General features: G+C 47.6%; 2 protein-coding genes across 2 annotated transcripts; one reads left to right on the forward strand and one right to left on the reverse strand.

Moving 5' to 3' along the window:
• Window positions 1–1,032: 1,032 nt before the first annotated feature.
• On the reverse strand, window positions 1,033–2,857 carry Pdw03_6109 (MFS multidrug transporter, putative; the record flags this gene model as incomplete). The annotated part of the gene is made up of 2 exons (XM_014682330.1): window positions 1,033–2,405; window positions 2,479–2,857. The coding sequence occupies 2 exons, from the start codon at window positions 2,855–2,857 to the stop codon at window positions 1,033–1,035; spliced, it is 1,752 nt and encodes a 583-aa protein (XP_014537816.1).
• A 7,902-nt stretch (window positions 2,858–10,759) lies between these two features.
• Window positions 10,760–12,034, forward strand: Pdw03_6110 (Galactose-1-phosphate uridylyltransferase; the record flags this gene model as incomplete). Its single annotated transcript, XM_014682328.1, has 3 exons — window positions 10,760–10,857; window positions 10,922–11,106; window positions 11,163–12,034. 3 exons carry the CDS (start codon window positions 10,760–10,762, stop codon window positions 12,032–12,034), a joined length of 1,155 nt encoding a protein of 384 aa, XP_014537814.1.
• Window positions 12,035–12,113: the final 79 nt, after the last annotated feature.

The following is a 12,113-nucleotide window of genomic DNA, read 5'->3' on the forward strand; positions in this document are numbered from 1 at the left end:
CTTAGAGATGGATGAGTATGCAGAAGACGATTTCATTGTAAGACCGGGGAAGCATCGGGTCTTTTAATACGATGAGGGGTAAAACGGTTCAAATCTTAGCCGGTTGTGGCCACACATGGTATTTTGATATTCTGACATCCATCCCATCCTATCTTCATCAACACATTTTCACGTGAAGTTGCAATTTTCTACAAGACCAACCGAAATAACACCTCCAATCTAACGGGCCAAAGAGCCATGTCCTCTTCATCCCCTTCTTTTCTTCCCCATAAGGATCAAAAACAGGATGACCAAAGATGATGAACTTTCTAGCCTTGGAATCGTTGCCTCGAAGAAATATATTTCAGACTGACAAGGGTTGAGCTCTGGAAGTGACGAGAAATCATGTTGTAGATAGAAAGGTGCATTGCACAAAGTGTCAATAATCCTAAGATTAGTTGACAAAAACATACGAATCATATTTTGCTGATGCATACATAGGCCAACATGATCCCCCGTTATTTTAGCACACATGTACCCCATTTAACAACCCAAGGATGTGCATTCTCAATCTCAACTCCATGTGGCTCTAGATCTTTGCGATTTCTTCGGAGATAAAGGTTCGAATTGCATCAGTATGGCGATACTGTCGAAGCGGCAATTAGAGAATGGGATCCAACAACCTAAGGAGTGGAACCCGAAGGCTTGAATACCGTAGTCAACCTGTACGTTAAATGTTGCCAGGCATGTCGAGCAATTATGGTGATTAGTATTGTTCTTTCTAATTCCAGCATTACCAGGCTAGCCCCAGCGGAGATGAGTTTATTATAGCGTGGAGGTTAGGGCCAAGGTAACTAGAGATGGGTTGAGGTACCCCCAACGATGAGGTAATCAATATATTTCCCAAAAACGTCAACTGATGTCAACTTTTTATTACCAAGCTTTTAGTCTTTGAAGATCAACTTGAAGTTGGAAGTTTCTTTTGAAATGCAGCAAAGGGGCATTTATATGGATTAATTTTGTGCTATTGATTTCCGTATCTCTCGCGTCCACTCAATCCTTGCAGCTGATAGCCGACTGTCGAGTTTTGATCAGATCCAAGTCGTAAGGGTTCTCCTCATATTGCGCTGCAGTCGCAACACGATGCAAAGACCGACCAGATTGCCGAGACGCGCGGGACGCACGACGTGTGACCATACCGCAAGACAGATCAGTAGACAGAGCATCGGTATCAATCGAGTCAACGTCATCAAATCCCCGAGTCACCGAGGTTAGCTTTTCACCCTTCTCCGAATCAGGTTCCTCCCGGCTAGTCGCCTGGTTCCTTTCGGCAAGGCGGCGCATGAAGGCATCCGCCTCAGAAGCATATGGACACCGCTGTCTGATGCGGGCGCCATACTTGTAGAAGATGAATGGAAAGGGCACACACGCAAGGGCCAAGAAGGCCGGAATCGACAAGGCCCAGTGAATGCCTAAATTATGGTATATGTAGGTTGTGAAAAGCGGGAAGGCCATGCCAAATAGTGAGCGAAGGGTAGAATTTGCGGCTAGCACAGAGGCAGATAAGATCGTGTATGAGTCGATAAGATAGTTGAAGACGCTAAGGAAGACGAGAACCATACCAAACCCGAAGGGCGCTCCTGCTGCGACCGAGGCCATCCAGTGGATGTTAGGCGAGTTAGTCCAGGCGAACCAGAATAAGCCGATTGGTAGTGCTATACCACCGACCATACTTGGGGGTAGTCTCAGTTCGGGAGCGAGTCGGTCGGTGGTCTGGCTGCACTTTTTGGCGTAGCGGAAGTTTTCAGGGAATTTATACATCACGGCCATTATCATCCCGACGAGGATACCAAGGAAGGCGAGACCACCGATGCCTTCGCCCCAGCCGCGGATGTCTTGGAAGACGATTGGGTAGGCGGCGAAGAGCATATAGAGTGTGCCGTAGATGATTGCCATATATATGGAGAAAAGTAGCACAATCGGCTCACAGAAGAGTAAGATCCACGGACGGGAAAGCGCGGTTCTCAAGGTCTTGCCCAGAGGAGCGGGACCACGGTCAATGTCAAACTGACTGCGATATACTTTCCCAGTCATGGCAGACATCTTTTCTGCGCGACGGCGCAGCAGAACAGGAGAATAAGTCTCTGGTAACAAGAGGAGAATACATAGCCAGAGCACACCCGAAAATACAGCAAGAAGTCCCTCCACCCACCTCCAGCCGGCAGCGGCAGCTAGGAATCCTCCAATCACTGGGCCTAGTGTCGGTCCTAGGAAGGGCGCAGCTGCAAAAAGACTAATAGCGATACCACGTTGAGAAGCTGGGAACATGTCCGCAATAGTGCCGCGTCCATTGCCAAATGGTGAAGATCCAAAAGAACCTGCTAGGAATCGCAATATAATGAGTGTCTCGATGTTCATTGCACCCGCTGCGCCAGCATTGAACACAGTCAGAAACAAAAAAGAGATGGTAAAAAATTTGTCTTCGACCGAAGATCTCACTAAGGGGTGCCCAGATCAAAGGCCCGATCGCGAATCCGAGCACAAATAGCGATACACCGAGAATAACGATTTCCTGGGAGGCACCAAAGTCCTCCATGATCTGGCGCATTCCGCCTGAAAACGCGGATGAGACCAATGACACTGCGAGAGTAGCAAATGATACTAGGAGTGAAATCGACCACTTTTTGATCGGGCGGAAGTTCATAGGATTGCGCGGGTCCTCAGGAATCCAGACGATGGCATATGGGTCGTCTTCGGTGCCTAAGCCGGTATATGAATATTGCATGACTTCCTCCGTGACAACCTTTTGGTCGAAAATCAGGCACCAGAAAGGGATTTTGGAAGGTAGCATAGACTCCCCGTCGTTGGTAGCTGTCATTTGGACGGGCTCAGACCAGAAGCTGTAACTTTATTAAAGAAGGATTGAGTCAAACAGCAAGATGGACGAGATTTTTTTCAAAGGCTTCCAAATGTTGAGACTGATTTAAGAGAAAAAAAAGAAATCCCCTTCAAGTATAACCGAAAGCAGCCTCGGCGTATTCGGCTCAACAATCGAACTATCAGAACTTCCCCCTGATATGCAACAAGTTCTATTGCAAAAAATTAAAATTAACGGAGTACACATCTCTTGGCAAATGTGGGCCGTTTGCATAAATTTTCAGTGGAGTTCAACGGCTCTTGTAACCTGACTGGCCGAAGTGTCGGCCCGAACGCCATTTTTCGGCTTCCCGAGGGCTTTGATGGCTTGGCAGATGTAGATGGATTATCCAACAGATGGCCTAGATTTATGCAGGGATAGATTTGCCATATATTTTTGTTTTGTTTACTGCCAAGTGCCAAAGCACATCCAGCATCAAGATACTGAGATTGAGGCGGCCCCGCAAACATTGCTTTGAGGTGCTCGTACTTCGACTTCTCAACAGGAGCAAATGAAAGAGATTGTAGAACACTTGAAATGGTATGAAAAAATACTCTGAATTTCTTCTAAATAATGACAAGGTCCGCGCCTTTTAAGCAATCTGTGCGGACAATGCTGACTAAACATCACATATAGTTTATCTGTCTCGGCATGACGCCATTGAGGCATTTGTTCATGTCTCAGGGTGGCACCACACATCTCGACACACCCCCCAGTTTTTGAAGCTATTCAGAGCTTCAAGAACTGCTTCTTCCATCACTTTCTGGGATGATTCTGTCGCGAATTTCACGCATACCAAGCAGCTCCCGAAACACGTGTTGCTTCTGCTTTGGTAGCACCTTGGTGAGCCCATCTGCTGGCATAGCTGCAGTGGGAACCCAGTCCACATTGACTCGGCCTTCACTAACTTCTTGTTTCATCCAGCATCGGTTAATGTCCACATGTCGAAGCTTCGTATGCATTGCTGCCCCCTCCTTTGTCAATAGATCGACGGTTTGCTGGTTGTCGCACATGATGGAGAGTGGGTGATCTGGTTCGAATCCTAATGAATGGAGGACTCGGCGCCACCATTGGATGGTTTTTCCTGCTTCTGCGAGGGCAAGAAGTTCTGCTTCTGTGGTCGATGTCGTAACAGTCTTTTGTTTAGACGCTTTCCAGTCAATGGGGCCCCCGTACAGCTTACAAAGGTAACCTTCCGAGCTCTTCCGGTCTCGGTTGTCACCAAAAGAAGCATCACTTGCGAATTCAATTGACTTCGCAGCAAGGGATAGGCCAGGATTGTTTTCGGACTGTGTTGGATAAGCATCACGTGGTCGAGTACCGTACTCAATAGCCCAATACCTGGTCTCATAGAGGTACTGGATGATCCGATCGATAGCATCCATATGCTTGGGGCCGGGATTCGTCAGGAATTCTGCCACTTTGGATGTTGCTTTTGCGGCATCTGGTCTTGAAATGGTAGTGGCATACTGAGCAGATCCAACTTTGGCTTGGTATCCATGTATCTGGCTCGGTGTAGCCACTCCATCATATGGGACAAGAGGTTCAACTCCTAGTGGGGAGCCAACCTTTCTTGTGGTGACGAGGTTGTACTTGTTCGTCATGCTCTCAATGTAGCTATCTTGGCAGAGCCATAGCTTCTTCTGATCTCTGTCTCTGAGAATGCGGATATTCAGAAACCAGGTGGCATCCAATTCTCGCATTTCCCATTCCTTCTTTAGATCTTGATCCAACTTCGTAGCTTGCTTGGCGAAGTTGGGATGGTTAACAATGATGATGTCGTCAACATAAAAGAAGACAATGATGCCATTTGTTGTAAAAATGCAGGGGTCTTCTGGTACTGGGGTAAGCCTTAGGTTGACTAGTACCCGTGTTGCTTCCTGTTGCCATAGTCTTGGGGACATCCGAAGACCATACAGTGCTCGGTGAAGCATCCAGCAGTGCCCTTCCCGTTCGAATCCTGGGGGGCACTTGGTGTAGGTTTCACTTTGTAGGGACGAGTTTAAGAATGCCGTCACCACATCTCGCTGTCTCATGTCGAGGTCGAAGGCAGCGACCAGTGCAAATACAGCTCTCGCAGTTTTAACTGCTAGTGTGGCAGCTCTCTTTTCGTCGGTAGACAACCATTGTAAGTCACCTCGAACACAGATTCGTGCTTTGAACTTCTCGAGCACACCATTGGCGTCAAATTTATATGTGAACACCCACTTCAAGGGTAGGACCTGTGTGTTTTTTCGGTTCGGTGTCTGAACTTCTGTGTATGTCTCTTTTTTTTTCAATGTCTGTACCTCGAAGCTTGCTGCTGCCATGAATTCCTTGGCAAATCGATGGTTCTTCATTTGGATCCAGTTCTCAGGTGGTGGTGGAAGATCCTCTCTGTGTGGTTTCGTTTTAAACCTTTGATTCATGCTTGTTGTGAATGCATAAAGTAGGCTTGGTGGCTCTTCTTGAGCAAGTGAGAGGTATGTTGCATAGTCTGGATCGATCCTCGGCTTCCTGCTTCTTGTGCCAGTGACGATATTCGATGTTTCAATGCTCGCTGAGATGTCTCTCGGTGCTCGTTGTTGAGATGACAACTCTGGTGTTGGTGAGTATATCATCTCTCTCTGGAGTTGTCTCTCGATCTCCTCTTCTTCATCGACTGTCTCCACTCCCCCAGATCCGGTTGATTGTGGAACAGAGATCGGATCTGGCACTGATGCTGGGATTTGGGTTGACAAAATTGGAGAGGTTGAAACTATTGGTGATGATGGCGGTGATGGTTGTAGTGGTGAGAGATGTGGTGAGGCATCTCTTGGTGTATCCTCACTTCTTGTTTGCTCCCTTGGTCTCATAGTGGACTGCGGGGTCAATGGGAGATCGGATGCTGCTTTTGAACTTGCTAGCACTGGGGTTCTTTCTCTCTCCACCACCTCTGTGTCTTCTCCTTGATTGGTATGCTCGGTTTCATCATGAAGAGCTATCCTTGCTATTGACTTTGGCATCCTCGATTGGATGCTCATTTCAACTTGTGCTTCTTCCATGGTAAGCACGGTTGGCTGCACGCCTAGTCCCTGTGACATGGTACTAATAGCGTCTTCTGAGTCAGGTAGTGGCCTCGATTTTGAATACCGTCTTGTTTCGTCAAACACAGCATCTCTGACAATTTCAACCTTTCCAATACCGGTTTTTCCTTTGTGTGGAAACCAGATCTTGTATAGATTTTTCGAGACATACCCGACAAGATATCCTATCTCCGCTCTTGGCGCCATTTTTTCTGACTGCACTCGCTTTAGGATTCTCGAGTACACCAAGCAGCCATATAACCTCACATTCGAGAGGTTAATCACTTGATCCTTAACACCATCTGGTGCGGCATGCTTTAGCAATTCATTCCATGGAATCATCCACTTGTTGTTCATTTTTGTGGGTACTCTGTTCAGTATATACGCTGCTGCGTACACTGCTTCAGGCCAAAGGTGTCGGGGAAGATCGGTGTCATTGATGAGGGCTCTTGCAGTTCGTACAACCACTCCCCCAGATCTTTCGGCGGGACCATTCATCTCTGGTAGGCCTGGTGGTGAGTGTTCAATGGTACACCCTTCGGCCTCTATCATGGATTCCACTTCGTTGCCAGCACTTCTTTCATTGTCATAGTGAAAGACCCTGATTTCAATCTTTAACCAGTTTTTCACTAGTGCTATGAATTTTCTGACGGCCATTTGACACTCGTTCTTCTTTGTGTGTGTGAACACAAAGTGGCATCTAATACCATCAAGATAGAAGTGCGTTAACCAAATATGACCATTGTGTGCTGTTTGGTTTTGTACCAAGTCGAAGTGTACCCTTCCGAACACACCATATGCTTGGCCTATCTTCCTGCGAGAGATCTGCTTTGGCGCATCTGCCAATTGACAAGCTTCACATACCTGCTTCTTCTTGCCAGGGTTGCTTTCAATGGTGATGCCCTCAGTCATCTCTGCAAGCTTTTCGATACGCTCGGTCCCAACGTGACCAAGGCGTCTATGCCAGGTATGAATAGATCCTTCGGATCTTGGTTCTTGAGCTGATTTCTTCGTGGCGAGGATCAAGTTTTCAGGTGACAACTTAGGGTATTGAAAACCCTTTGGCTGTGTTAGCCAAGTCAACTTCTGGTCCTGGTACACTTGGTATACCTGTCTCCCTTCAGTGGTTTCAATGCAGTTGCTCCTGAAATTAACGAGCAAGCTGGCTTTCATCATCAATCCATGGGATATCAGATTACTGTGGAAGTTCGGAGAGTATCTTGTGTTATACAACTCCATCCTCACTGGGTTCTTTGTGACCGGGCTAACACCATAGATGACTATAGTGCCGATTCCTTTGACACTTGTTTCTGTGTCACCTACCTTCACTACGCTCTGGGCGTCCTCGAAAGTCACAAATAACCTTCGGTCATTGCACACATGAACCTGTGCGCCGGTGTCGACTACCCACCTTTTTTCGGTTGGTATCTCACTGATTTTGGTGGGTATGGCCGGGGTGGTGAAAAAACCAAAAGCTTCTCCTCCAAGCGTAACATTTGCTTGTTCGGTGGGTTTCTTGCTCTGGCTCATTTCTGTTCTCTCCTTTTCAACAAGAGCTTTCCAGGTAGGGTTCGCTTTCATAGCTTTCTCCCATTTCTGTCTTGCTGACGCTACTGGTTTGTAGTTCTTTGGTCGTATGTCTTCAAAGATTTCCCAGCATTTCCATGGTTGGTGTTTTTTGAAACCCCTTCCGCAAGGGCATGCTCTGTCTCCTAGGGGTGTCTCTTCTTGCTTTGTTTCATTGGGCTTCACTTCTTCATGACCTTGCCATGTTGCAAAGACTGCTTTTGAGATCCCCCTTTGGCTAGCTTGCTTGCCGTATGTGATCTTCCAATGAGCTTTATACCGATTAAGAAGCTCAGTGAATTCGATGTCACCCTTGTCTTGCAATCTCAAGACCCATGTCTCATGAAAGTTAGGTGACATGACGGAGATTGCATCAAGAAATTGGTTCTTAACATCGTTTGCTTCTGGCATTTTGGCTCGCTTGCACCACTTTTGCATTGTCTCCCAACTGGTAAGCCACTTGTCGATATCGGTGTTTCGATCTAGTCCTCGGTCTAGTTGGCGCCATTGCTGACGAAGCCCAGCGACGTACGTCGGATCGTTTTCTGGAGCGAATCTTTGAGACAAATTGTGAAGCAAATCCCATGGAGTTTCATACTCGACAATCATGGGTTGATATGTTGGGTGAACTGTGCTCCTAATCGCTGCGACTACCAATCCTAACCCTTTTTTCTTTTGGGTATAGATCGCATTCTTTGCGACCCATTCGTCTTGAAGAAGTCTCTTCACGTCGACCCAGTCATCTTTGTACTTTGCTCTTGCTTCGTCAATGGAGAGCACTTCGGCAGGTGGTGTCAACGGCAATGGTGCCGTTTCTTGGGATGGATCACACAACTCCCACACATTGTATATGGTTGCAATTGACTTTATGTAGGGTAGCCATGAATCCCACGTCGTTGTATCCTTTAGGATGACGCGGGTGGATACTCCCGCGGAGAGATGATCATCCATGTCTTCGTCGTTGTTGTTGATTTATCTCCGTTTCTTTACTTCGGTTTCAGGGGTTGCCTCGGTGATTTGAGATGAATTCTCTTATGTGTACCGAGGGCGAGGAGGAAAAATGATCTTTTCTTTTTAATGGAACAAAGCCGGGCTCATAACTGAAAGAGATTGTAGAACACTTGAAATGGTATGAAAAAATACTCTGAATTTCTTCTAAATAATGACAAGGTCCGCGCCTTTTAAGCAATCTGTGCGGACAATGCTGACTAAACATCACATATAGTTTATCTGTCTCGGCATGACGCCATTGAGGCATTTGTTCATGTCTCAGGGTGGCACCACACATCTCGACAGCAAACACAGGAAATAGATGTCAACACAGGATCCTCTCCACAGGAGCAGCGACTGAGCTTGCACAATGACCTCATATCCAACCCAAGGGCAGTGCGATTATCTTCCTCTACGAGCACTGAGATAGATTCCACACCTTTGGCCGCACGTGCATTTTTAACCCAACAGTCTTGCGCGTATTCACACGCGTTAGATCGTCGTCGGAAGACATCCGCACCATTTAAGAGCCCCCTTCGCAGTCGGTTCCATGGGGTTTCTTCATCTTGCCACTATGATCACACAATCAATTCTTCGGCCAAACAATCCCATCCTCAGTAGTCAATACGCTCAACAGCAACAACGTTCCCGGCCTAACTTGTACTAGGTTGGCCACCGCACACAACTGTGAGAAATTATCGTATCCTTCCAAGGTAACATAATTACTGCATCCTCTCCATGGTGTTTTCGATCCGCACTCATGTCAGCCCGCATAAACTCCACCTCTGACAACAGAAGCATCCCACCTGGCGAGAAACCGAACCTCAAACTAACTGTCCCTCGTTGTTCTTTTTTATCGTTGCTTACCTCTGGACTGAAGCGGGAGCATAGCTCCATCACTCTACCAAGTTGGTGGGTGGTTTCGACGTATTCATAGCACGAACCTACGCCCATGACACTCACTCAGTCTATCTGTACCGAGGTATTTGCAAACGACGTGTGGCTCAGTGAGCTTTGAGTTAAGGTGGAAGCATTTCAGCAATTATTTTTATTCCTTGAGTGGCATGCTGAGAAATTGGCGGTATTGGAGGATTCTTAGGACTAGGGCGTAGAATCGGTGTGAGAGAGATGGTAGGCTGTCTACAAATTAGATTGTAGATAAAACTGGAAATCTCTGTATGCGTGGTGAAATAGAGAAACTATCTACAACATACAGGCACTTGCTAGACTAAAGTACTGGGATTGTGCTCCCGAGATGTTTGCAGGGTTTGCATACTCTCGGTGCCTGAGGCAGCGGCTCAGCGGCGCTTAGGCTAAGTATTCGGCCTCAGGCACCGAGAGTATGCAAACCCTGCAAACATCTCGGGAGCATAGGTTGACTGATGTGAGCGGGAAAAGCGACTAGCTTAAAAAGTCGGATTTGGTTTGGACAAAAAAATGAGAAAACCATCAAGAAATGGCCTGTAGTCTGTTGAGATATCTCGTTGGGCAACGAGAGGTCATCGCGGGGTTAATCGGTCTCGTGGTGGTTGATGTTCGTATGATAATTAAGACATAACCTGGAAAGATAGACCATGGATACTAACTAATATAGCCCGATGAGTCAATCAAAATCATTGATAGACAACAAGTCTACATGAGGTTGCGTGTTGCTGTTGAGCAAGTTCATCAACGTACAACAGAAAACGATGCGAACGATAAGCGATAAGTGACGTCATCCCGAAAGCGGGTTTGAATTTCCTTTTTCGGCTTTTTGTTGTGCTAGTCCATAGCTAGTCCACGACTAATCCACTGCCAACCCACATAGGCACCCATGTGGAACAACACCCAGGGATTAGGATTTTTATTGGTTAGTTGCGGAAATAAACTACCTCTTCTGGCGGAGTTCAGGTCAAATAGTCCCCCCCCCCCCCCATCGTGTGTGTGTTTCCCCAGAAAACTGCGGGATCCCGATTCCTGTACCGGCTCACAGACGGAGATGATGGCAAGACGTTGTATACCAATGTATGTTGTTTGTCTAACGTCGCGTCACTATATTAACACATTAGGCGAGATTCGCTTGTTCACCCTTATATGTATCACACTTGGCCTCGCTTAACAGCTGTAACCTGACACTTTCCTACTCTGAAGACCCCGCCTCCCCACCAGAAGTCCAACCACGAGACCCTTTTCAACTGACTTCAGAGATTTTCTTTCCTTTCTCTTCTTCTTCTCCTTCTTCTACTATCTCTGGTTCTTGTGGCCATTTCAATCTAACAGCACTATGGAAAATGTGCTCGACGACATCTCCCACCGGAGATACAATCCCCTTCGTGGCTCCTCTATCTTGGTCTCTCCCCACCGAACCAAGCGGCCCTGGCAGTGAGCAGTGTCTTAATAGAAATGTACACTGTGAAAAAACTCAGCTAATCATATAATAATCTAGAGGAGCCCAGGAGAGCCCTTCTAAGACTACACTGCCCAACTACGACCCCAAATGCTACCTTTGTCCCGGGAACAAGCGCGCCCAGGGTGATACCAACCCCAATTATAAGAGCACATTCGTATTTGTGAACGACTACAGTGCAGTGAAGGAAGAACAAGCGGCCTATGAGCCCTCATATCAGGATGGTACGTCCAACTGCCCAGCCCATCCGCACCACCAGTCTCAAGCTCACATGTTGAAGAACTCGAATCGCGGTTCCTCAAAGCCGAGCCCGTAAGCGGCAAGTGCTACGTGCTCACCTTCTCATCCGCGCATAACCTGACCCTTGCCGACTTGGCGCCTCACGAAATTATGCCCGTGATCAATGCCTGGACAGAAATCTACACAGTACACTTGTCCCCGACGTGGCCGCTAGCGAAACACGCGCCTGCCAAAACTTTGCTACCCACCTCTCCCTCATCAAGCATCACCAAGCCCAAGGAGCAGTACCGGTACATGCAGATCTTCGAGAACAAAGGCGCGGCGATGGGGTGCTCAAACCCACACCCGCACGGGCAGGTTTGGACGACTAGCTCAATGCCGGAAGAGCCCGCCACCGAAATGAATCAGTTGATCAAGTACCGCCAGCAGCACGGCGGTAGCCATCTGCTGGAGGACTATGCAGAACTGGAGAGCCGCAAGCAGGAACGCGTTGTGTTTGAGAACGAGGCGTTCCTGGTTGTCTGTCCGTGGTGGGCGACGTGGCCCTTTGAGACAATGATTGTCAGCCGCAATCACAAGCGCGCGCTGGTGGATTTGTCAGAGGCCGATAAGATGCTTCTGGCTGAGGCGATTGCTGAGACTACCCGTCGCTATGATAATCTCTTCGAGACGCACTTCCCTTACAGTATGGGTATTCACCAGGCTCCGCTTGATGGTACTGAGGAAGAGATTGAGGCATCTTACCTGCACTTGCACTTCTATCCGCCTCTGCTGCGAAGCGCTACCGTGCGCAAGTTCTTGGTTGGCTATGAGCTTATGGCAGAGCCTCAACGTGATATCACCCCCGAGCAAGCTGCGGCTAAGCTGCGGGCTTGCGGTGGCGAGTTGTACAGGAAGAAAATCGATTCGTGAGGTCTCCAGGGTTGCAAAGAAAAAGAGAAAGACGAAAGAAAAAATTAATAAGAGAAAAGAAAGAGATGAAGTCTGGACA

This window comes from Penicillium digitatum, chromosome 2 (genome assembly GCF_016767815.1).
Source record: "Penicillium digitatum chromosome 2, complete sequence".
Classification (NCBI taxonomy): Eukaryota; Fungi; Ascomycota; class Eurotiomycetes; order Eurotiales; family Aspergillaceae; genus Penicillium; species Penicillium digitatum.